This window comes from Betta splendens, chromosome 12, assembly GCF_900634795.4.
Source record: "Betta splendens chromosome 12, fBetSpl5.4, whole genome shotgun sequence".
Lineage (NCBI taxonomy): Eukaryota > Metazoa > Chordata > Actinopteri > Anabantiformes > Osphronemidae > Betta > Betta splendens.
In genome coordinates, this window is record NC_040892.2 from 184,579 (window position 1) to 210,336 (window position 25,758).

The 25,758-nt window shown below is 43.3% G+C and overlaps 2 protein-coding genes and 1 pseudogene across 2 annotated transcripts; 1 reads left to right on the forward strand and 2 right to left on the reverse strand.

The window, feature by feature from the left end:
- The first annotated feature begins 226 nt into the window (after positions 1 to 226).
- Positions 227 to 15,632, forward strand: LOC114867368 (polypyrimidine tract-binding protein 3-like; annotated as a pseudogene).
- A 58-nt stretch (positions 15,633 to 15,690) lies between these two features.
- ugcg (UDP-glucose ceramide glucosyltransferase) lies at positions 15,691 to 22,028 on the reverse strand. Its single transcript, XM_029169995.3, has 10 exons — positions 21,893 to 22,028; positions 19,324 to 19,468; positions 19,036 to 19,138; positions 18,846 to 18,947; positions 18,650 to 18,762; positions 18,336 to 18,514; positions 18,169 to 18,255; positions 17,888 to 17,995; positions 17,640 to 17,718; positions 15,691 to 17,476 (listed from the first exon to the last, which is right to left on the reverse strand). Exons 1-10 carry the CDS (start codon positions 21,988 to 21,990, stop codon positions 17,306 to 17,308), a joined length of 1,185 nt encoding a protein of 394 aa, XP_029025828.1. The 5' UTR covers positions 21,991 to 22,028; the 3' UTR covers positions 15,691 to 17,305.
- Positions 22,029 to 23,041: 1,013 nt separating this feature from the next.
- Positions 23,042 to 24,757, reverse strand: LOC114867371 (molybdopterin synthase catalytic subunit). The gene is made up of 5 exons (XM_029169997.3): positions 24,616 to 24,757; positions 24,184 to 24,295; positions 23,461 to 23,617; positions 23,260 to 23,383; positions 23,042 to 23,182 (listed from the first exon to the last, which is right to left on the reverse strand). Exons 2-5 carry the CDS (start codon positions 24,293 to 24,295, stop codon positions 23,084 to 23,086), a joined length of 492 nt encoding a protein of 163 aa, XP_029025830.1. The 5' UTR covers positions 24,616 to 24,757; the 3' UTR covers positions 23,042 to 23,083.
- Positions 24,758 to 25,758: the final 1,001 nt, after the last annotated feature.

Sequence of the window (25,758 nt, forward strand, 5' to 3'; positions counted from 1 at the left end):
TTATGCTTTATATATTTCATTGTTATCATATCCGTGTTTTTATTGTCTTTAATAAACACTCACTTCTCTTCGCGAGTCACACAAACCAATATTTACAAATTACAGACAATCAGGAGTAAAACATATCGATGATGATCGAATCTAATTATCTATCTATCTATCTCCTTGATTCGGGGCGTGTCCGCGAGCCGCCATCTTCCCAGGTGACGTCATTAAACGGGAAGTGAGTTCGTCATTCTCCATGGTCGCTGCCTAGCTGCAAAGCGGGACGCTCGCGGACCAAAACAACTCTTCCTTATATTAATCTTCCTCATCGCAAACCATGGACGGGTGAGCGCAAGTCAACCTCCAGAACATTCCTGTCGCTTTTCTACATCCCACCGACCTTCCTCACGTTTCCCTGGTGACTGAATCGCACCTGCGCGAGCCTTTCGTTTGTTTGTTGTGGTCTATTAGTTTAGCACCTTAAAACGTTTCCCCTTCGTGTCTACACGCATTCTACAAAGTCGCGCGTCCCTTCTCCTAGCTCGTGCCACCCTTGTTTACTCCTTCTGTTTTGGTTGAAAGTGTCGCGAGCAAACGGTGACGATTCAGCAGCGCGCTCTGATTGGCTGAAATTCTACTAGGTCTCCGGGAAATCAGGCAGATGAGTTGTGGCAGAGTACTTTGGTTTTCTGCTATAACATCAAATATGTTCCCCACAGAATTTGTTTGTCTCCTTTTGTTATCTCTACATTTGTTATGTCCAGGTTACTTAAAGTCTCATCGGTGGGGGTGCATAGGCTTAATCAGCAGCTTCTTTATTAAATAACCAACAATCCAAAAGCTTCAACAGTAAATTCATCAGCTGTGACTTCTTACTGCATCAGCTGTAACACGTTAATGAACACGTTCTTCAGTTGATGTTGAATCCGTTTTTCCCAGCAACCTAACCCAACGTAGAACATATCCCACACATACAAAACCCAAACACTGACACTTTAAATGTTTCTGGAACCAGCATCCCTCCCCAGCTCAGAGGATCCAGCAGTCTCGGAGTCTTGTGATTTAAAGTAAACACGCTTATGGGGTGCCTAAGGTAAAAGAAGCACTTAAAACTAGTAACTACTAAATGTGACAAAGTCTAAACGTAAATATGAAATATATATGTATGTAAGTATGTATGTGTGTATATGCATATGTATGTATGTATGTATGTATGTATATGTGTGTGTGTGTGTGTGTGTGTGTCCAAGCTCCGGTCCTCTATCAGAGGCCAGGGAGCTTGAGGGTTCTGCGCAGTATCCTTGCTGTTCCTAGGACTGCACTTTTCTGGACTGAGATGTCGGCTGTATTTCCAGGGATCTGTTGTAGCCACTCTTCCAGTTTGGTGCTCCAATCATCACACCACCACTGTGGCCTTCACCTTCCAAGCTTCTCCAGTTCTTCTCAGAGCCCTTGGTATTTCTCTAGTTTCTCATGTTCCTTTTTTCCTGATGTTGCCATCGTTTGGTATTGCCACATCCACCACTACGGCTTTCCTCTGCTCTTTATCCACCACCACAATGTCTGGTTGGTTCGCCATTACCATTCTGTCTGTATCTCGAAGTCCCACAGGATCTTGGCTCGCTCGTTCTCTACCACCTTGGGAGGTGTTTCCCACTTTGACCTTGGGGTTTCCAGTCCATACTCCGCGCAGATGTTCCTGTATACTATGCCAACCACTTGGTTATGGCGTTCCATGTATGCTTTCCCTGCCAGCATCTTACACCCTGCAGTTATGTGCTGGACCGTCTCTGGGGCCTCTTTGCACAGTCTACACTTTGGGTCTTGTCTGATGGATGGGTGGATTTATATTTATATCTAACATTTACATTTATATGTACATTTATTGTTTATATATTTAGAGTTTTTCACATTTAACTAAATGTGAGAAAACGTGTTGTGTCGTTTAGTTAAATGTGAGAAAGCCAGTTTTAAGTGCTCCTGCTACATTTGGCACCCTATACCCGCTGTGCAAACATGATACTGTGATTTAACCAAACGTTTCTCTGCAGGAACCAGTGTTTAAGTCACCTGTCAGCCGCTCTGCGAAAATGAGCACCTCCTACTTGTCCACAGGTGAGCCCCCCCCTCCGCCCGGTTACCCACAGGCAAGGCCCCCTCCCTTCTTTCCAGATGTAAGTACCTGATCGTTATGTTTGTTTCTTCACAGTGGATGGCACCAACAGGCTGTGTGTTTCTGAGCACGCACAGTGCGTCCCATCTCGGGTGCTTCACCTGCGTCAGCTGCCGGCTGACATCTCCGAACAGGAAGTGCTCGCTGTGGCGCTGCCATTTGGCCGAGTGCAGAAGCTGATTACATTGACGAGCAAGCACCAGGTTTACGTTTTATCACAATGTGACTGTTTCATTATTTAGTGATTAATCACACACTCCCTCAAAATCCTTCCAAAATAAAAGCACAAATCGAAATCTAAGTAGCACTTTTGCTTTTGACTAGTTAATTATGACTTGTTATTGTTTTACAGTTTAGCAATTTCGGACACACATTTCCTCAAAATCCTTTCAAAATAAAAGCACCAATTCAGGTCTTTACCTTAAATAGCACTTTTTATGCTATGACTAGTTAAATATGACTATTTAATGAGACTATTTTGTACGTTAGTTATTACCCAAAATAAATAAATAGCAAAAATAAAAGCACCAATCCATACTTTTGGCTTCAATAGCACTTTTTCTTTTTTTTTCTATGACTAGTTAGTGAGACTATTTTAATGTTTAGCAATTATTTGTACACACTTCAATCAAAGCTTCAAATTTTCTTAATTTAATATTCAACTACTTCCTCTGCAGCTACTTTCAGCTGTATAAACATTTCCACAACTTTAAGCTATTCTTTCAGCTCTTGAAATCAAAACTATTAATTATAACATTCAGTCATTTTGATAAATTTAGCTATACTTTATCAAATTAAGAATAAGAATAATAAGAATACCTTTATAAATCCCACAGCGGGGAAATTGCACCTTCCAACAGCATGAGCAAACAAGAGGACAGCAAAAAACAACAACAGAGAAACTATATAAACACACATCTATAAACAGGGCACATATCCATAAGCAGAGCTAAAGTAGTCTAATAGCAGCATGCAGGAAAGACCTGCGATATCTCTCCTTAACACGGGGAGGGTGGATCTGAAGCTGCTCTCTAAAGGAGACAGTAAGTCCTCCAGTGGATGAGAGTCCTGGTCCAGTATATATGTCAGTTTGGTCAGGACCCTTCTCTCGCCTCCTGCACCATGTCCAGAGTGTAGCCCAGGACAGAGCTGGACCTCTTGATGACCCTGTCCAGTCTCATTCTGTCCCTCACTGTGATGCTGCTGCTCCAGCAGACCACACCATACAGGATGGCTGATGCCACCACAGAGTCATAGAAGGTCTTCAGGAGTGGCCCCCCAGTCCAGTCTAGTTCATTGTTCAGATGCACACCCAGGTATTTATAAGAGTCCCTCCCCAGGATGTGCGGTGGGTTGACAGCAGACTACTGTGAAGGAAAATCCACCACCATCTCCTTCGTTTTCCCTACATTGATCAGAAGGTGGTTCCGTTGGCACCAGTCCACAAAGATCTGAGTGAGTCCTCTGTACTCTGCATTGTCATCATTGGTGATCAGTCCGACAATGGCAGAGTCATCAGAGAACTTCTACAGAACACAGCTGTCCGTGTTGTGTCTGAAGTGTGATGTATAGAGGGTGAAGAGAAAGGGGCCAGTACAATCCCCTGTGGGGCCCCCACACTGCAGGTCACAGTCCCAGGCTCTCACAAACTGTTAAATTATGGAGAGATGGAGGTCCACAGCTGCCTCCTCCAATTTGTGTTTTAAAAAGCACCGGCTGGTTAGTGTTGAAGGCACTGAAGAAATCAAAGAACATGATCCTCACAGAGCTGCTGGGCTTCTCCAGGTGAGAAAGAGCTTGATGTAGGAGGAAGATGACGGCGTCGTCTACTCCTATGCCATGTCAGTAGGCGAACTGCAGCGGCTCCAGGCAGGTTCCCACCGCAGAGCGGAGGTGACCCAGGACCAGTCTCTCCAGTGTCTTCATTAGCTGGGACGTGAGAGCCACTGGTCTGAAGCTGCTGGTACCACGCTCCAGAGCCGTGGTACCATCCTCGGCTTGAGGCTGCGCAGGACTTTAGGAGTCTGGAGCTAATTCCATCAGGTCCGGCTGCTTTCCTGGCTTTGATCTTCTTAAGCTAATTTCTCACCTGGGTGCGGGAGAAGGACAGGGGTTGAAGGACGGTCTCATTGTCAGGGTGGTGTGAAGTGAGGGAGTGTTGCTGGGTTTGCAGGGCTGATTGTGCAAGGCTCTGTATAGAGGTGTGAAGAGGTGTGGGGGGTAGTCTAATGTTCTGAGGCACCAGTGGTGTGGGGGTTGGTCCAGGTTCCAGACAGTGTGGAAGCAGCTGCTGGGTGGGGTGAGGGGTGCTTGGTCGAACCGATTGAAGTGTCGGTTTTGGTTGTTGACCCAGCTCAGGTCCCCCTCAGCCTGTGGGTGTGCTGCTTTGAAGCCAGAGATGGTTTTCAGGCTTCTACACACCTCACTGACATTGTTCTGCTTCAGCTGCTCTTCCATCTTCCTCCTGTAGCTGGACTTTCACTAGCGTATTTTCCTCCTTAGCTACTCTCTGTCACCTGATTTAAACACTCTTTTCTTCTTTTTTAACAGAGATTTAATATCGGGGTGACCCACGGCTTGTTGTTGGCGAAACACTATACTAGCCTGAAGGGAACGGTGTTTTCACAACAGAAGTTGATGTAATCCATGACACAGTCTATGATGGTGTTTGTCCTCCATATGTTGGTCGCAGAGCTCCTTCCATACAGTGGTGTTGAAACAGTCCCTGAGAGCCTCCTTGCTCTCAGCCGTCCACCTCTTCACTGTGCAGGGCACCACCTGTGTACTGTGCACCTGTGTACTACAGGTTTATACACAGCCAGAAGATGCAGAATGTTATGGTCAGCTCTGCCCAGGGATGGGAGGTTGGATGTGCTGTAGGCCTTTTTAGTATTGGCATAGAATAAGTCCAGTGATTTATTGTCTCTGATGAGGCAGGTCACATACTGGGCGAATGTGGGCAGAGCAGCTGAAAGAGGTGCATGGTTGAAGTCCCCAGAAATCAGGAAGATGGTCTGTGGGTGCTGTGTTTGCAGCCTGCTGGTGACTGAGAGCAGGGTCTCAGAAGCTGTGTCAGCATTAGCGGAGGGTGGGACGTACACAGCAATTATTAAAACATGTGTGAACTCCTGTGGCAGGTAGAATGGTCTCATGCCCACCGCTAAGAGCAGAATGTCTTTGTTACAAAGCTTCTCTCTGACAATGTCAACTAGGTAATGTCCTAGTTGACAGCATCTCATGTTCACAAAACACAGCCAGGCCCCCTCCTTTCCTCTTACCGCTGTCCTCCGTTCTGTCTGTTTTTCTCGTAGTAGATGAAAATTGTCCAGTGTGACAGTCAAGTCCGGGATGAGTGGAGTCAGCTAGGTCATCGTGAACAGCAGGACGCTGCTCATCCTGTACTCCAGTTGGTGCCGCGTGAGCGTCGCATGCTCGTCCATCTTGTTTCCAGTGATGACGGACAGGAGAGCAGTTTTGAAGTGTCTCATCTTCTCCCGTTGTAGTCTTCCAACGCGAAGTCCACGTCGGGTCTTCACTAGCTGTTCAGCTGGGATATCATGTCTTTCCGTGGGGATATCTGCAGCGCTGCGCCGCGAGATCAGCTGCTCTGCGATGTAAACAATGCGCGCTCTGGCCCCGACACATCGTAGTTTTAAGCAGCGTTTGTATACGCAAAACTAAGAAAAAAATTATATATACAAGTTGTGTACAAGTTATGTACACTAATATACTTAACGAAAACAGGAAAGAATAGACATAAATAAGCAAAGAAAGTATTAAGTAGAACAAAGAGGACAGGAGCTGTTGAAACCAGCTGCCAGCTCGACCGGCACTGGAGTTAAAAAAAGCAAACCTGTGTGTAAAGCAAACCTTTACACAGTTCTTCAATTTCAGCGGATCTTTTTCAACTTTTCTCAATTTAAAATTCAATTGCTTCAGCTTCTTCTGCAAATATTCAATTTCAAACAACTTCTCATTCTTGTCAGATACATTAATCTGCTTTTTTAAAAATTCTTCAGCTTCTCTCTCGCTATGTTTCAAATGTTTCAGCTACTTTCAGCAATTCTTCAGCAATACATTCAGCATGGCAGCATACATTTTCTTATGGAAATGCTTTATCTAGTTCTATTTAATATTTTTGTATTATTTTATATTTAGTTGTATTGTTAAAACATTGCATTGCTCTTTTCTATTTCAGGCATTTTTAGAGATGGCGTCAGAGGAAGCAGCTGTTACCATGGTAAATTACTACACCTCAGCCACGCCCACCATCAGGAACCAGCCAATCTACATTCAATACTCCACCCACCGTGAGCTTAAGGCAGACAATCTGACCAATCAGGTGTGAAGATGTATTCACTGTTATTTTCTTGCTTTGAACCCAGCTGTTTAAAAAACAACAAAGCTATATTGTGGATTTTACCGGCTTACAAGCCTCATGCCACTGAAAACGGCCGAAATGTTTAGACCATGCAGATCTGACTGCGAGCTGTTGACTTGCGTGTTGTATGCGCCCTTACTCATTATGTGGTACTTGCTGAGAATCTTCAGTGTGCTCTTCCTATCGGTGTTACAGTACTTTCTTTTTTTTTTTTTTAAGGATGTATCTGTATGTGGTTGATTTGCTGACCGTGTAGGATGGACAGAGCCGACAGAGTGGACTTTTCTTTCTGCATTAAATAAATGGCTAACTCTCCAAAATATATTGTAGACGTTATATAACATAGGTATTGTAACGCTTCACTTATTCTTACACGCAAACCACACAGAAGTTGCTGCACTCAACAAACGCAAAACAGTCACCACATTAAAAGAGGTTGAGTCGAACACAGACGACTCTGTGGCAGCAGCTCCCTTCCCCTGTGTTGTGTTATGGGCACTGTTCGTCTATCTCACATTATAACGTGGACACCTGCGGCTTATAGACAAATACATTTTTTTGTTTAATAAATTATAGTAATTGATTATATTGTGGGTTTTTATTTAAGTTTTAATTTACATTACAATTCCGTTTTTACAACGGACCTGTTTAATTCTAGTAATTTTGTAACCTGCTTTATGTCATTGTTTTGTTTGATTTTAGAGAGCACAGACCATTAACCCTGCAGCAGTGCATTCTGGGAGCCTAGCCACAGATGGGGAGGGGCGAGGCCAGACACCTGGTCAGAGTCCTGTCCTGAGAATCATTGTGGAGAATTTATTTTACCCAGTGACGTTGGAGGTGCTGCAGCAGGTCTGTCCAACAGTGTTACTGATATTTATGCTACTACAGGTTTTAGTTGAGTGTAAGTAATAGTTATTACAGTACAAAAAAATAACAGAATATGGTCAGTGTTTAAAGACAGAATATACTATATTAATCCCAAATAAAATAGCTATGTCAAAATAGTTTTAATGGAATAAACCTTGAAAACTGTGAAGATGGGGTGAAGATGTAGAATCATTGCTTTGTCTCACCTGATTTTTTAACAATTACTTTAAACATCAGCATCATCAAACAACGGAGAAGGTAGAATTTATATAAAACAACGTTACCTTACTAGAAACAAATATTTGATGGGACAGTCATAACCTCATCAGCAGTGGTGCTACAGAAGAAGTGTAAAGCTCTGGGCCATGTTCTGCTGGAACACCTCAGGATCACCCATGTGGATGTGATACAATGTTGTGACTGGTCTGACTGACCTGTGTAGCTTGTAAACGTTTCACATCAGACAATTAAAACATGCATATACGATAAGACATCAGTGTCTCCATTCAGCAGGAATCTGACTCTGAACTGTTGTCTGGTGGAAGCAGGAGGCTCCTGTTCTGCTGACGATCCACTCGGTCCCGTACTGCTTAAAGGTTCTTGCACATGCTTTTTTCATGCTAAAGAATTGGACCTTGATGTTTCAATCTGTAAGTTTTCATGACAAAAAAAACTGTAACTCGTCCACAGTGCCCGTCTCAAAGTGTGTATTTCTAGCTCCCTGGTGGAAAGCGCTGTTCTATGAGTCTATCTCATGTTAAGTTGATCATAGTGGTCACAGGTCATAGCATCCAGCTTGCCGATGTCTGACTGTAATAAGTGCATAGCACAAGTCAACATCATTGACATGTAAGTCTGCTGACACAGTGACAGATTCCTCTGAGCCCTGTTCTTTGTCTATGGTCTGTTTCAGATCTTCAGTAAGTTTGGCTCTGTGCTGAAGATCATCACGTTCACCAGAAACAACCAGTTTCAGGCTCTGCTGCAGTTTAGTGATACCATGCATGCGCAACATGCGAAGGCAGTGAGTTGCACATGCACACATGTAATGACTATGTTTAGACAGATCCCTTCATGTACCAGTAACCGGTGATCATGCATACAATGGCTCTCCTGTGTTGCAGGCTCTTGACGGTCAGAACATCTATAACGGATGTTGCACCTTAAGAATCGACTTCTCCAAACTCAGTGCACTCAATGTCAAGTACAACAACGACAAGAGCCGAGACTTCACCAGAGCTGACCTCCCGACCGGAGAGCTGGACCCGTCTGCGTTTGGTGAGCTGCAAATGGGCTTATGCTAACTCAAAACAATTTCTTGTTTTAATGACTTAAAACAAACTAGATAAATCATTTTTAGAGTAAAATGCACAGTGAATTCTGTAATGCTGAAGAATTGGTGAAAGTAGCTAAAACATTGAAAACATAGCTAAAAGTAATGTAGACATTTCAGGTTTAGCTGAATTTGTCTGTGTAACAAGAATTTATTAAACAGAACTGGATCTTTGCAGAAACTGAAGCAGCTGAAACATGATGGAAACTAGCAGATGAATTGAATATTGAATTGAGTATGGCTGAGTGTGGCTGATTGTATCTGAATGTACAAAATAATGCATACAAAGTTTATAATAGTATTTGCATATGTTGATACTACTGTCCTTAGAACCATTTATCCGATTCTTGCTGAAATTATGTCCCAATTGAGAATCGATCCTGGGTTTCCAAAATAGACAGTCAAACCTCTTACTCACTAAGCCACAAAAGCAACCGATGTTACCACTCTAAGCAGCACTATACATATGATTTGTGTTGGGGAAAAGTAGTTATAACTTAAATAAAAAAAAGATACAGTTTACAGCTAGGCAAGCTCCTCTCACTCCAAGATAGAAGAGAGTACAGCGTAGTTATATGGATAGTTTCCACCCTGGGGCAGTGTAGGGTCACACATTACATGGAAAAATATTTTATGTACAGCAAGCACATCAGATAAAGATGATACACACAGGTGCTCCCTGTTCTTGAAGAGCATTAGGGAGAAAACCTCTCAAGGCCACAGCTAACAAGGTTACAGCAAATCAGCAAAATAAAATGTTTTAATGATTAATGCAGTATTTTTCCAACAATTTGAAAATCTGGAAATGTCTTAATATTAATAAGACATTTACATTATAGCTGAATGTTGTTGATACATTAAACATGTTACTTAATTTATGTGAAGGAAATCTATCTATCAATCAATTTTCGTGCCGGATCGTGGGGCCTCGAATAAAACTAATTTCAGCTGCTTGTAAGCTTCTGTAAGCTTCGCCTCAATTTACCGGTCAACCAAGGTTGCCTACTCAACCCTCTCTTCACCAGGACGGACCCTTAAACCTGTCTGTCAATCTTACGCTCCTTCCTTCCTTCGGCTAGAAACTCTGTCACTGGTTCTATTCATTATTTTTATGGACAAAGGGCAGTCCTGCCAAAGTGCAACATACACTAGGAACAGGTCTGACTTACTGCCAGCAACGCGAACTAAGCTCCTGCTCCGGTTGTACAGAGACCGAACAGCCCTTAGCAAAGAGACATACTCCCGGAGCACCCCCCACAGGATGCTACGACGTCCACAAAACACATGTAGACTTGTTGGGCAAACTCCTGCAAGCCCTCGAGCACCCTAGAGAGGATGTAGAGCTGGTCCAGAGTTCCATGATCAGGTCAAAAACTACATTGTATCTCCTGTTGCTGAGGTTCCCTTTCTGAGGCCCCTGCCTCTGCAGAAGGCATGTTGTAGGGATTGAAGAGATCCTGAAAGTACTCCTTCCACCGTCCGATGACATCTTAGTCGAGGTCAACAGCTGTCCACAGAGTTGGTGGAGAACTGCTTTCCCCTCCTGAGGCGTCGAACAGTTTGCCAGAATCTGTTTGAGGGTAAACAGCGGTCCTTCTCCATGGCCTACCAGAACTCCCATGTGGAGAACATGGTCCAATCAGACTCTATGTCTCCAGCCTCCCTCGGAATCTTGTTCGAAGTTCTCCCGGAGGCGTGAGTTGAAGGTCCCTCTCACAGAGGGTTCAGCCAGGCGTTCCCAACAGACCCTCATGATACGTTTGGGCGTGCGAAGTCTTTCCAGGCTCCTTCCCTGTCAGTGGACCCTACTCACCACCAGCTGGTGATCAGTTGACAGCTCATCCCCTCTCCCTACGAAGATCAGATGACACGACTACAAAGTCAGTGACGTACAGTCAGGGTAGGCAGGGGAGGTGGGGCCTCACCTCGCCTGACAAAATATCATAATATGAATACGTAATGACATAAAATAGAAATCAATATTTGTCCACTGATCTGTGTTATAAATGTATTTCCTCTACATTTTTAAAATTTCCTAAAATTTTCACGTAATGTAAAATCGCTGAATATGCGCATTTCCGGCATCAATGAGGCGAGCCTCAGCCCAGGGCTCCAGCTCCCATCCTCGAGCCGTCGTTACATAGGTTAATACGTGGGGCAATTTCACAGCTTGTCACCAACAAAATGCAGATCTTTTCTTTACCGTCACTTTCTACAAGCTCATTAATGCGTTTATCAATGTGTGTTTGACATAATTACTTCCTTGATTGCGCAAAAACGGGCAAAGAAAACTCTAAATGAGGCGAGACAGGAAATGGCCTCTACGGAAGCCGACAGGTGCTTGGCTGCTACTGTCAGGCGATTCTGTTTTGTTTTGTTTTTTTGTCAGGCGCCTCTTCGCGCCAGTGACGTTTCGTGCTGCTTCAGTAAGTTGGCAAACTAACCCAGTAAGCTTATTTTTCCAACTCTCAAGATGGAGGAGAATTATGTAAGTCGTCTTAAGACTTTTTCAAAAACAAAAGCTCATAACCGATGGAAGACCAATGCCAGATTCAAATGGACTGGTGCACCCAAAAAGACTGGCTGTGCTGCTACAAACCGACTGTACTGTTTTCAACCTGTGATAATGTCTGGACTAACATGGGATATTGTATAAAATATATAAAACTAAGACCACAAATGGTTTTCAGTTTTCTAATAAATAACTGATGACACCAACTTTGACTTTACTTGACTTAAAAATCGAAGTCTTGTGTTGATTTGCAGTCCTGTGTTAACTAAATAAGGCAGCAGTCCTGTGTTAACCGAAAGCAAAGTCTCGTGTTTTTATTAAATTATTAATTAATAGGTTCTGTTCTGCTGCACATCAGACTCACCTGTTGCGTTCTTGTACAGGTGTGGCTCTCCCTCCCTACGGAGCTGCAGCTTTCGCTCCCACATTTCACCAACACACAGGTGACTAACATGAAACCAGCAGAACAGTGGTTCTGACCCAGTAGCATCAGCAGTGCGTGGACGTTTGTTGTGTTGACCAGACGTTTCTCCATCGCAGCTCTGTCAATGGCGGCTGTGCCGGGCTCGTTGGTGGCCCCTCCACGTGTCTCGCTGCAGGTGGTGCCGCCCCCTGTCCACTCGGTGCTGCTGGTGTCCAACCTGAACCCAGAGGTCAGAGTTCATTCTTTCACACGCTTTTCACACCAGCCAGTCAGAGCACTGCGCTGTGAGGTAACATGTTACCACTGTTTGTGTCAGCAGAGTGTGACGCCGCTTTGTCTCTTCATCCTGTTTGGTGAGAAACGCTTCTTGTTACATGAATATGATTCATTTGAATAATCAGGACTTTTCTACTGGTTTTAATGAGGCAAAGGTAAATTGTTTTTACACAGTCTGCCTAAAAATGCTTCTGGAGTAATCGGTTATTTATGTGTCTTTTCTTTTGCGTGACAGTGACTCATAGTTCATCATTGTGATTGTGTTCAGGTGTCTATGGCGACGTCCAGAGAGTGAAAATCCTGTTCAACAAAAAGGAAAACGCCCTGGTTCAGATGAGCGACGCCACTCAGGCTCAACTCGGTCGGACCCTTTATTAAATTCAGCTTGACTTGACCTATGTGTTCTAACATGTGGTCACACGTGTGACTTTGGGTATTTACGTTCCTGCAGCAGAATGTCCCTGTACATTAAGGTTGTAGCAGGGGTCACTCAATCATTTGCACAATGTTGTGTTATTATTGTTTCAATGTTTGAGACATTGCAGTCATGAAATGTCTTCATGTTAAACATGCCTACAGTCCTTTTAATTTATTCATTTTAGAGATCAAATATGTTGGAGAATATGTATAACAACATTTGACACATTTCACGTTTGTTTTGGATGTACCTTATTTTATTAACTTTATTCCATTCAGAAACAAAAAGGAAATGTGACATTTTTTGTACGTCCTTTTCCCTGACAGCGATGAGCCACCTGAACGGGCAGCGTCTCCACGGCAGCGTGATCCGAGTCACGCTGTCCAAACACCCAGTGGTTCAGCTGCCACGGGGCGGCGCTGGGCAGGAGGAGCAGGCGCTGACCCGGGACTTCTCTGGCTCCGCTCTCCATCGCTTCAAGAAACCTGGCTCCAAAAACTTCAACAACATCTTTCCTCCATCAGCCACGCTGCACCTGTCCAACATCCCGTGAGACATGTTGTATTTACCGCCAATCTGCAGTTGGTCTCGTCATTACTGAAATATATTACATTTGTGTGTTTAGTCTAAACAAACCCCAACGTTTTCACTTTTAGTTGGACTCGTAATTAGAGTGAGCGAGCTATTTAATCTGAGCCTAGTTCTTACTCACACCAACAACTAGAACAGAGAAGACATGACGTGCTGTTTCCAGTGTGTTTAACATTACTCTGCATGTCTCCCAGCTCTTCTGTCAGCGAGGATGTGCTGAAGGATGTGTTTGCTTCCAGTGGCTTCACAGTGAAGGCCTTTAAGTTTTTTCAGTGAGTGAATTATTATTATTATTATTTTTATTATTATTATTTGGCTGTGGAAATAACCTGAACTTTTACAAAAGTACAACTTTTTACTAACACTGATTTAACGTTACTGAAAAGCGGCCTTGTTTCTAGTAGGGTCCAAACTCAAGAGCTGTTCTGATGGTTCCCTTCTTACGCTGAGCTTTGTTGTTATCAATCTGAAAGCTTTCACTGTTAATTCATTTGGTGGGTGGTTTTCTGAATGTTGTGCAGGAAGGACCGGAAGATGGCTCTGATGCAGCTGGCGTCAGTGGAGGAGGCCATCGAGGCTCTGGTTGCTCTGCACGACCACCAGCTGGACCACAATCAGCACCTCCGAGTCTCCTTCTCCAAGTCCACCATCTGACCTTTGCATCTGGGGATGTCGAAACCAGCGGTTGACTGGCCCACAGCATGAATGCACAGAGTGGGAGCCCTCGCCACAGTTACAGAGCACATCCCCAAACCGAAGACTGGTTAGCAGATGGTTGTGGTTAATGGAGTCCAACACAGATTATGTGAGTGGAACTTTTTTGTTTAAATGTTAAAATAATATGAACAAGTTAAAAAAGAAACTCTGCCTTTTCTCAAAATCCCAAATCAATTTTCTAGTTTCTTTCATGAAAAGTTGATCCTGTAAATTAAAGTTAGTAATTTTAGTGTGTTTCGCTGGTTTTACAAAATCAAAACACATGAATTTTTTGTTGTTTGTCAGATTTTATTATTTTAGATTTTATTGTTATATTGGTTGATTTACATCCATGGTTTATGGTTGTCATTACTATTATTATTCCTCTCAAAATTAGTGATCTCAGCAAACCTTCTTCGTGCCTTATTTTTCTCTGCTGGATGTTTTTTTTTTTTTTTACTGTGCTTGGCTGAGGTTTTGATGTTGGATCATGTTGATATAATTAATTAAAGATTATCTTATTCTTATAACTTTAAATTCCTCTGTAGAATTTTTTAGCAGAAGGTTATGTCTTGTGTCGTTGATAAATGTTACGGGGAGTTTTTCAATCATGAATGTATTTATACTGTAAAACAAGAACTAAGTAATGGGGTGTGTGTGTGTGTGTGTTTGGTTTGGTTCATCGCCAAATGTCCCACCTTCCTCTCTTCTATTTAAAATATATTTTATTTAATTTGCTTTTTTTTCCTCCACTGCTGTTTTTGTTTTTATTTTTGGACACTTTGTCGATTTTGTAAAAAGGAAATAAGCCACAAAAAACAGGAACCTGCCGATTCCCAGTTTGCCTTCTGACCACTAACCTTCAGCCAGGGCTGATCTACAGTAGTTCATTGTTGCTTCTTTACATTCTGTTTTCTGTAAAATGGCCTGTTACAGGAAACTGTGATAAATTATTATGAAATGAATTTATTATTATTTTATTATTATTACTTATTTTTTACATTTAAATTGAATGTGATAATTTTTAACAGTAACTACATTATAAATTCACGTTTTGTATTAAAATAATTGACTTACTTTAGTAAACAAACAAAAATGTTTTCATTTAGAAAAAAGTGTGTGGACGTCAAACGAAGCCAAAGCTGTTGTGCCTTTTTTTGGATTAACATTACAACCTTGTTCTGTGGCATTTCCTTGTTGATTTTCTTAATTTGATCGCAAATCATGCGATCAAATCATGCGTACTTCTTTAACTTGCATAAAAGTACAAAACTTTTAATTGAAAGATTAATTTGTTTATATTTTCATGTCTTCACACACAATAAATAAATAAAACCACGCCTGCTGGCTTAAACAGATAAATATTTTATGACCAAAACACTGATACGCTACACTTCAGGTTTGTAACTGAGAGGCGTTGAATAGTTAGCAGTATGCAACATGTTCTGATGCTACATGTGTTTTCTGTACTGTAACATTTTTACCTTTAGAAAGTAGCACATTATAAAGTGCATCACAAATATGGTGGCATAATATAAGTTTAATAATATGATAAAAACTACTTAAAAATCTGAAGCTGATATTTAAAATGTCTTATATATTTGTTAAATATTTGTAACAATAAATAAATGACCTATAAAATGAAGACATGAAAACATAAATTCTGTTTTCAGAATATGTAAGTATTTTAGTTTGCCTTTTAAAACCTGTCTTAAACTGAAAATCCTTCATGTTTGGTTAGTTTTTATGCTAATGAATGTCAAGTACTCTTGTGCATCGTGAGTGCAGGTTTGACTGAAACTATTGTTAGTACATTAAATAATTTTAATATTAAACCTGTGCATGAAGAAGAGGAGGGTGGAACTTGTACCTGTGCTTGTTTCAAAAACAAAACAATATTGATTTTTTTTTTATTTAGTCTGAAAGTTGTAGCATGAACCACTGGATCAGTAAATAAAGCATTTTAAGACCGATGGCTGCGAGTCATTTCTGGGAGCTGTGGCCAAGAACATAAAACCATACTAGCACCTGTTTACGGTTCAAAGCTTTATTACCTCTGTGTTGACACAATCCTCCGCTGTGATTGGTTGTCATAGACTACAGCAGATTAAAAAAAAAGTGACAGTAAACAAATCCTACTGATCCTATTGAACAACAGCGACTGGCGTTCGTCCGACTTAGTGATGTCATCAACCAAACTGCCCACCACTAACAAAGTAAATGCAGCTTTAGAAAACACACGCACGCAGACACACACACACACAGTGTTGAGACTAAACAAACAAAAAGATGTTCAGAAATGATTGGATTTTTGTTTGGTCCAGTGTCTGCTGTTTCGTGGACACATGAAATGTTGTGACTATTACAAAAAACTAAATACTGGATTTCATTCAGTACCTAAACTGTCACCAAACTCCTGTTGACTTCTCAAAAACAAACAAAAAAAAAAAACATACGCTCTTTACCAAATAACTTTAACCACATTTTTCATCAACTGCTTGTTACGGTGTTTAACAAATGCTCATATTTTCACTTTGAGTCACAAACTGCCCGTTTCTGCAAATATGTGGAGACATTTGTCATAGAGTGCATCGTGTCTTAACTTTGACCTGGAATCAGACAGGTTCACAGTGATCCAAGAACCAGGGTTAGGGTTAGACGTCAGTGGTTACAATCCACGAACTTTGGAACCTGACGACCAAAATTCTGGAAAGTTTTTTCTTCCAGAAAAGTGACAACATTCTGATGAGATTTTGTTAAAATTCGTAAAATAAATAAATTAGCTTTTATTTGTGAGAAGACATCAGAGATGTGCTTTTTGTTGTATTGCAATAGAAGAATTCTTAAAATCTGGTTTATGTTTAAAAGCAAAATTTAACCAATCAGCATCTCAGACTTACCATTAGTGACACTTGCTTTATCTTTTGGTATTTGTACACGACAAATTAAGGTAAAGAGAGAAATACCACAGTTACTGTAAGTTTCTGTCTGACTGACAATGTTAACATTGGATTCAAGATATTTTAAACACAAGCTCAAACAGGAACAGAGCTTGACTTTCATTGCCACTCGGTAGAGAAAGTGGAAATGACTGAGCCATGGGTGTGTTTGTATCCTTGTTTCTAACATACAACTCATTCATGGTTTCTACTTTCACATCAATTGAGGCTTTAGTTTCACTGATCAACAATGTTTACATCATCGAAAATTAGTTTTAAGCCACATATCCAAATCAGTGTTCATTCATAATTTTATCTGAAGCAGCTTTTTCTCCTCATTTTTTCCTGTCAACGTTACAAAAGCTAAATGTGCAAGTTATTTCTTCTGTTGTTTGTGAACCAGGGGTAATTAGGTCAGCTCCCATTCTCTGAATGGTTAATTAATTGCTGATAAAAATCTAATGTTTCAGTGCAACACCTCGCTCCATCCTGTTTTTCCTACTCATTGGCTTGTTTTTCTGGCATCATTTTGTTTTAGCACCAAAATGAACATAAATAGATAAAAAGGCACGCGCACGCGCACACTCGCACAAGCACACACACTCACAAACACATACACACACACGATTTTTCTCGAAACACCCAAACGTCCGTTTCTACGTTTCCTGCCCCCATCAGGATGGCGGTGCAGCTGGTTGCCATGGTAACTACACATCGAGTATCTCCTCGGCAGTCCCGCCGCAGCGCAGCCGGTACCGTCCAGTCCTCCAGCTGATGGTGGGGTCCCACAGAGCTGAGAGGAAGATCTGCACAGCCATCGATTCCCTGATGAACCAGGCAACAGCAAAGTCCAACTTGGAGAAACACGGTGGGCCGCCCTGCACACGGGTCACACAGCCAGTCAGTCAGTCAGTAGCAGGGTCAGTACGCTTGTTAGCCCTTAGTTAAGGTCTCAATAATTTACTCCCTACAGAAGACTTTCATCTAAGTAATACAATATGTTAAAATCCTGAAGAACAATTACGGATTGGTTGGTTGTACCTGGATTCCTGTTAGCTGGACGTAGTCTGCGATAAACCAGGCGAGACAGTGACACATGAAGAAAACCATCATGTCCCATCTACCAAAGAGAATATTAGCACATTAAACCGTAGTTAGCATGATAACACAGAGCCAGACATTCATTTAAACCAGAACCTGCTGCTAAATCAACTGAACCATAACATTCAGTTCATCCCGGTCAACTCAGTTGTTAATTAATTACTTAAGTTTTCTGATTTGTCGGGTACCTGAACACATGATGTGCTGCCCAGCCAATGATGAGGCTAGCCAGGAAGCACTCAGAGATGGGCTCCAGCACGGTGCCAGGAAGCATGTTGATCCTTAGTTTGGTCCACCTGACAGATACATGTTCACATTGTCATTAGAAACATCTTATTATATCCATCATTCAAATAGTAAAAGAACAAGGACAGGTTATTGACCTATTGGTCATTTCTAATTACTGACATAAAGTTAGATCAAATGTTAGAAGTTAAGCAGGTGTAGTTGATAAAGAGCCTAGGGTCACCTGATCATACGAGACTGAAACTGGCCAATAGAGTAGGAGCCAGAATTCTGCAGCGCCACCTGTGTTGCCATGGAGAACTTCCAGCCTCTGGGAAAGGAGAGAATTTTACTGAATTGTTTGAAGTCTGACAGAAGCAGTCAAACACAGGCTCATGCTCACATGCTAACCTGTCAGCAATAGCTTTGGCCATGAAGTAATCTTCAGCAATGTACTGAGCGAAAGAGACCAGACCACCAGCCTGATCCAAGACGTCCTTCCTCATTAGACACGACATCCCCGTAACACACTTGATCCCCGTCACATTAGCAGAGATGTAGGAGCGAGGGTGGGAAGTCCCAAAGTACACCTGAAACGGGTCGGCGTTACAGACCGGGTCCAGTTAGCTGCAGCTCCACACATGATGCTAAACATGATGCTCATGCATCATACTTTAAACCGGTCATGGAGAGTTAGTCTTAAGTCACCATTAGTCCCACTTTACCTGCTCCAGTGTGGCGGCAAAGCCTTGGCGGTCAGCGACATATGGCAGCCCGTGCACCAGTCCCACCTTCTCTGTCATTTGATTGGTCATATCTGTCAGGGTGTCAGGTTTCACTGCCACAAACACAGAGACAGAATAAGCACTGGTGACTGGAGGCTTCTCAGTCGCGATAAAGCCTGTCGCTGCAGTTACTAACCTTTAATGCCACTGTCACAGATCCAGACCAGGCCATATTTGGCTCCTTCGTAACCTGGCATCAGGTTGTTGATCTTTGGGTTGATCCCAACTTTCTTTCCCCCTAAGAACCGAAAACAACACATGCTAACGAAGGACTAGGAAACCAGGTGTTTTTCAGACAGTAATGAAGACATGATGATGATTCTCACCAATGAATAATCGGGCGTCTACGTTGGGATACTTGCCCAGCAGCTTTTTACACACGTCGACAGCTGGATCATCCTGATCCTGGACACACAGCAGGATCTCATACTGCAACACAAAGAGTAACATCACAAAGCTCTGCCTGGTAAAGCTGATCATGGTTAGACAGCAGATATACCATTAGCTGAGGCAATATTAGACAAGTAAACAGCAGCTGAACAGTGTGTGCAGTGGACAATGTTAGTGTGGAGAACCCACGCGTAAGTAGTGAAGTGAAGGGTGCCAGGCATTACCTTGGGGTAATCCAGAGTGAAAAATGTCTCCAGGTTAGAGATCAGGTTTGGGTCGACACCCTTCAGTGGCTTCAGCAGAGACACTCCTGCCAGCTGTGCGAACGACTGCTTGACTTCTGACCTTTTTTTGTGGAGATGGAGACGTCTGAAAGAAAAAGTTGAAAGTCAGAAGGCAGCTGGACAATACGGAACCTTCAAATACAGGAGTCTCTGTATGATCCAGGACAGGCAGGAGGTTATAAACTCACAGTAGAAATGACCCTCAGAGCTCAGACACAGGATTAGTACCAGTACCAGAACTGATGCGCTGAAAATCAGAGAAGCTCAGCACAACCCACTGGAAGAACAACAAAGATCCCGGGGGAACCGTCACCGCTGTCCCCCGGGATCTTTGTTGAGAGGAAAGAAGCTATTGCAAACAACCATGGGGATCAACATTCTCTGGGAAGTTTCTCATTCATCCCAAAGGTTCTGTTCATCCAAGGGGCTTCTTCAGATCCAATTCGCTGGTGGCAGGTCTGTTAACCCTATGGATCATTAACATTCCAATGGTCAGTGTTAGTGGGTGGTTTCTCCACCTTGAACCATGTGCTACATGCCCAGTGGCACCTACACAGTGACACTGGTGGTACTGGGAGACTGGCCAGGGCCAAGAAGCAAAGTACAGATGTATCATGGGAAAAAAAATGTTCCACTCAAGATTTCAGAGTGGGTCAAAGGTTCATCTCCTGACACGACACACCAAAACAACCCAGGAGTGGGTGAGAGACAACCACAGTCCACATCACGCAAGCTGAGGTAAAGGCTACCAAAGGTTTGCAAAGAGTAGCTCCTCCACAGAAAGACTCCAGGCTGCATCAACAAGCAGCGAAGACAGCACTTTCATTTCACCATAGAATCAGGCTGCAACACAACATTCTGTAGATGTGTCCAAATGTCAATGCTGTGCATATTACGCTTATGAGACACGACTCCGTAATAATGATTTCACTGCGTAGCAGCAACAGCAATGAGTCCAGTACCACATTGTAACCCTGTGATCCTTCTGACTTTTTGGGTTTTAAGCAGGCGGTGTCAGAAAAGTTACCACAGGGATGAATGGCTTGTGGCGGCCAGGCGTTCATAGCGACGCCGCATTTTGATCCTTTGATGTCGGCTCTTCCTATCATTGTGAAGCAGAATTCCCCAAGTGTTGGATTGTTCACCCACCAATAGGGAACGTGAGCTGGGTTTAGACTGTTGTGAAACAGGTTAGTTTTACACTAGTGATCATGTGTTGTTTCAATAGTAATTCTTAAAGTTACTTTAAAGCCTGGCATCAGTGCTGCTGTAATCTCATGTCGGAGCCCATAGCTTTTTGGCTCGATGTCAGACAAGTTGACAGGCCAGCAGCCGGCTCAGGTGACACTGTTTACCCCAGGGGTTCCCAGTCTTGGTCCTCGAGAGCTACTGTCTTGCTGGTTTTCTAACTTTCCCGGCTGATTACCTTGATCAGGTGTGACAGTTAACTGCTGATTGACCTGATTGACTGAAGACACCTGATTTAGGAAATCAATATTAGCTGGTGCAGGGAATGTTGGAAAACCAGCAATAAGGACCAGGAATTGGCACCCCTGTTTTACACAAATCACAGTCTGTAATCAGTTGCATATCAATTACCAAAGCCCCAAACTGCTTGTTTACCACAACTACTGTACTACTACTACTACTACTACTACTACTAGCACGTTTTTTAACCTCTTCCAGGATTCCAGGAGAGGTTTCTTGACCAAGCTCAAGAACAGAAACTCACAAACAGAGCAAACTGACACGAGTTAGGGCTAGTCTGTCTGTAGTTTCTTGATATTAAAAAGGTAAAGGTTTAAATCACCTATGTTTTGGACTGTTGAAGGAAAAGGCACCTGGGGAACATTTATACCCAGTTAAGCAGGAAAAAAGACTAAACAGTGCAAAGAGTTCTGAATCATTTCATATGATTTCCTCCCTGAATTTTAACTTTTGAGACCTTTCACTTCATATACATTTCAGATGTGACATGAAGTTCGGACAAGTTTGAGGAATTTGAGGACTGCTAATAATTAACCAACTCCTAAGTTTGTGTTTGCAATTTGCAAGACAATAGCGGCCTTCAGCAGAAACATTCTCAATCGCCTCGGTTTCAAGAGCAGTTGTGACAACAGGAAGTTGTTGCGTTAAAATAAAGGGCGCGTGACGTCACGCAGTCCCACCTGTACCAACGCTCCAGAGAGGAGTTAAATGTGTCACTGGCGGCAATGTGTGATGCACCACCTGGGTTTTTAATTGAAACACCTGCTTTAGCGTCCCGTGGCACCTGGAGTCCGCGTTGCCAGTTTGGCTAATAACTAGCACAGCCTCCCGCATAGCGTTCCGCCAGGAAAACGCCCCACGTCGAGCTGGTGTCGGCCTAATTGCCGGGCCCAGGAGGCCCGCTTTTACCCGTATGTCCCATCTGGTAAGAATATTTCAGGACAAAGGCCAGAAATAAAATCACGGAACTACAGCGGCGCATAGTAGCTGTTAGCGAGGTTTAGCTCAGCGCGTCACTTACACGTAAATGATGGACATGAAGTGCATGAGCCAGAGGACGAAGAACAGGATGAAGCCGAACACGGCGAACCCCTGCATGGCGAGGTCCAGCACGTCCATGGCGGTCCGGGGGGCTGCCGGGCCAGGGGAAACACAGCGGACCGGACCACTGTGAGTAGTGCGGCGACCAATTCCGGGCGTAAAGGCAACGATTCGAGCTTCCGGTTGAAGGCGGCGTATGCCAGGAAGCGTCCGAGTCGGGGGTCCGGCAACTGGCTCACAAAAGAACCAGCTTCGGCCTGGTTAAACTGGCGTGCGCGTCACAATGCGGGAGTCAGGGGTTTGACAGTCAGCAGACCGGCCGACGGTCAGCTGACAAAGTAAGGGAGGCGGCGGCGGCAGCCGCGGTGGAAACAGCCGCACACCACTTCCGCTCAGCTTTCACACTGGAAGGACACATCATCTTCAAAATAAAAGCTTATAAATGTCGAACATCTGACTGAAAGAATACCGTTTTGAATTATGAAGTGATCCATGTTATTAACGGAGGTGAAGGTAAATAATACAAAGAATAATCAGGGAGACAGCGAGTCCAAATATATTACATCCAAATGATAGAAATTTCATTTTATTTATTACATATTGTTTGAAGCCTTCTGGACGCGCCCACAATCTCCGTAATTCCCCATAATCTCCGCCCAAAGGAGTGTCACAGAGTCGGTTTCACCTGTCCCGGTTTCAATAAGCAGCTGAAGAGGCAACATTTTCCAATGACATCACTGCCTGATATCAACACATTCATTACTGAACATGTGGTGCTGGTCCAGCTTCCTGTATCCTGACCGACAAATGTGATCTCAGGAGCAACTGAAACAGGTTCGGCTCCCACGCCGAATGTAAGTGATTTGGTGATCATGAGGTTTATTTTAGTTGCTTCACATCCAGTTCTTCTTTTAACCTAGATGCACATGCTTTATTGTTGGATCCATAACTCATTTAGGACGAGTGCATTAACTTAAAGGAGGTTTCAATTATGTGAGCAGACAGCAAAACACTCCAACATGCATGCTTAGTGTTGTTCAGTTGAATATCTCTGGCTTTAGGTCATTAGAACAATTTATTACTGGTTCTCTTAAAGGCCAGTGAGTATCTACACAAAGTGGAAACAATGTGAACATAGTTACATTAGTGTTTTATTGAAACTATCTACAGTTTATTCTACATTGGTATTTTCTGTGGGTGGTTTATTATGAGCCGACCAAGGACACTCTGCGTTCTCCTTCCAGCTCGACTCTTGTGTGTCGTAAACTTCCTGTAGATCACAGTCACATGATTAGTAATAAATTACAATGAGCAGCCAGCCACTTCTGCAGTTTGCAGAAGATTTACCTTCTTCCAGATGGGAATGTGGGCCTTTAGCTGGGAGATGCAGTGCTGGACCGCCTGCTGGCTGTCATGACGATGAGGAGATGAGATCGCTATGGCAACACTTGCTTCGCCTACCTTCACCCACCTTAGAGAGGAGAAGGGACAATGATCTCAAGCCAGGATTCCACAGCAGCTTTGCTTCAGTTAGCATCAGCAGCTTACCCAAGCCGGTGATGGACACAGATGTGGGTGGCGCTTGGCCAGCGAGCTCTGATGTCTGCACATAGTTTGGTGAACTCTGACTGTGCCATGGGTTCGTACACCTCGTAATCCAGACCGACCACTTTTCTGCTCCCGTCCTCATCCTCACGAGTCATACCTGTGCGTGCACGCACACACACTAATGTGATGCATCCGTAGTTGCAGTGTAATTTCAACAACTGTAGTGATAATCACTGGAGTCCTTGGTATTATTTTATGAGTTGTTTTTATGTTTTTCCTTTTGCTTCTAAAACAGGTAGAATGATCCATTCATTTAAATATTCATAACCTAAATCAGATTACTTTCTTTCACAGCTTCCCCTCAGTTTGTTGGCTGCTGATCTTGAAAATGTTTACAGAAACCAGCCGTTGTGTTTGGCTTCTCACATCGTTTGGTCAAATACAATAAAATGGAATCTTCTTTGTCTCAGTGCTGCTACTGTCCACAGATTAAATTGAATGTGTTGCTGTGTGTCTGCACTGTGGGGTTTGAACTTAATCCTCCTACATTTGTAAAGTAGAAACCAAATTATGACCCTATCAAACTAAAACTAACCAGAACAACACAGTTAAACTTGAGTTTCTCCAGAATCCGAAGGTTTGAGAGTCAAACCTTTTTCCCAAAGTCTCAAACTTTGAAAGCTTGTAAAGTTATTTTTTAATCTGAAATGGTAAAATCTGAACCTATAAATACTGAAATGGCTCCACAGGCAGAGCTGCTGACAGCGTCGACCACATCCTGCACTGAGAGACGATCCTGGGTCAACCAGAGGACGTCTTGACCCTTTTTCGACATCTGGAAGACACAGACGTCATCAGTGTGTGAAATATTAACATTAAACCAAAGCAAATTTAAAGAATTAATCCATGAATGTATTGTATCATCTTGAATGTATTTCCTGACAAAGGGCCCTAAACACACCCCACCAGCAGCTGGGTCAAACAGAACCTGTGAAGGTCAGAGGTTGACAGTGTTAAGAGGAAGGAGTGGTACAGTCCCTGATCCTGTGGATCCGGCCATAGTACGAGACTGGTTAGACATCAGTGAGGTGATGGACAGATCTGTCCCCCAGATGTACCATGTTATCTGTCTGGATCTTCCTTCTACTGATTTACCTTGTCTCTCTCAAGTCTTATCCTCCGCTGAGTGGCGGCACTACAGCCACCTCGTCCCCGTCTCCCAAAGTAATCACCTGGTCACTGATGGGAACGTACTGCTGACGGACGGCCAACACCACCTGATCCTGCAGCACAGACAGTCTGAAAAAAAAAAATAGACAAGAACTGCATTGGAACCCGAGTTCATTATGTATGTAAAAATGTTTATATCCCCACCACATGATCTCAGGCTATGTGGGGGCACAACGGACACTATGCTTGTGTCTCCAGCTGTTTAACCGTCACCTGAAACCAGCTATTGATGTGTCAACACTCCAAACCTGAAATGCTGCTTTTGTCACGCAGCAAGTTCCGCTTATGCAACACGAAAAAACATTGGTACTGACACAGTTGGTGCCTTTGTTTCTCTTGCGGTACTGCAATACTGTGTACTGCTACAGATTGACACCCTCACTGGATTCGTGAACATGTCCTATGTGATTCTTGGACCATTGGGAATAGCTTTTTTGCCGGCGCCGGTCGAGTTGGCTGCTGGGCCCAACAGCTCCTGTCCTCTTCCCTCTATTTATTACTTTCCAGGCTTTTATTCAAGTTTAAGTTTATCTTTCTCTTGTTTTGTTAATTATATTAGAAAAACTATATGCAAGCTGTGTAGAGCTAAGTTTGGCACAGTACTAACGCTGTTAAAAAGCTATGATGTGTCAGGGCCAGAGCGTGCATTGTTTACACCGTGGAGCAGCTGATCATGCTGTGCAGTGCCGCAGTTCCCTCCAGGGACAGACATGAGATCCCCGCTGAGCTGCTAGTAAAGACCTGCCATGGGCTCCCCACCGGAAAACTACGACGGGAGAAAATGAGATGCTTCAGACCCGCTGTTCCCACAGTCATCATTGGAAACGTGAGATCTATCCCCAACAAGCTCGCTGCGCTCACACGGGACCAGCTGGAGTACAGGACAGGCAGCGTCCTGCTGTTCACGGAGACCTGGCTGACTTCACTCATCCCGGACACGACTGTTGCACTGGACAATTTTCATCTACTGCGAGAAGAACAGACAGAACGGAGGACAGCAGTAAGAGGTAAGGAGGGGGCCTGGCTGTGTTTGTTAACATGAGATGCTGTAAACCAGCACATTGCACT

What these genes read in the sequence shown, in the direction of transcription:
- ugcg (XM_029169995.3), bottom strand. Translation starts at nt 21,990, where the DNA reads ATGGACGTGCTGGACCTCGCCATGCAGGGGTTCGCCGTGTTCGGCTTC. An exon ending in AGACGCCCGATTATTCATTG is followed by an intron (nt 18,948 to 19,035) that starts GTGAGAATCATC and finishes TTCGGTTCTTAG; the next exon opens with GGGGAAAGAAAGTTGGGATC. An exon ending in TTGCCGCCACACTGGAGCAG is followed by an intron (nt 18,515 to 18,649) that starts GTAAAGTGGGAC and finishes GACCCGTTTCAG; the next exon opens with GTGTACTTTGGGACTTCCCA.
- LOC114867371 (XM_029169997.3), bottom strand. Translation starts at nt 24,295, where the DNA reads ATGTCGAAAAAGGGTCAAGACGTCCTCTGGTTGACCCAGGATCGTCTC. An exon ending in TGTGTCCATCACCGGCTTGG is followed by an intron (nt 23,384 to 23,460) that starts GTAAGCTGCTGA and finishes CTCCTCTCTAAG; the next exon opens with GTGGGTGAAGGTAGGCGAAG. An exon ending in ACATTCCCATCTGGAAGAAG is followed by an intron (nt 23,183 to 23,259) that starts GTAAATCTTCTG and finishes TGTGATCTACAG; the next exon opens with GAAGTTTACGACACACAAGA.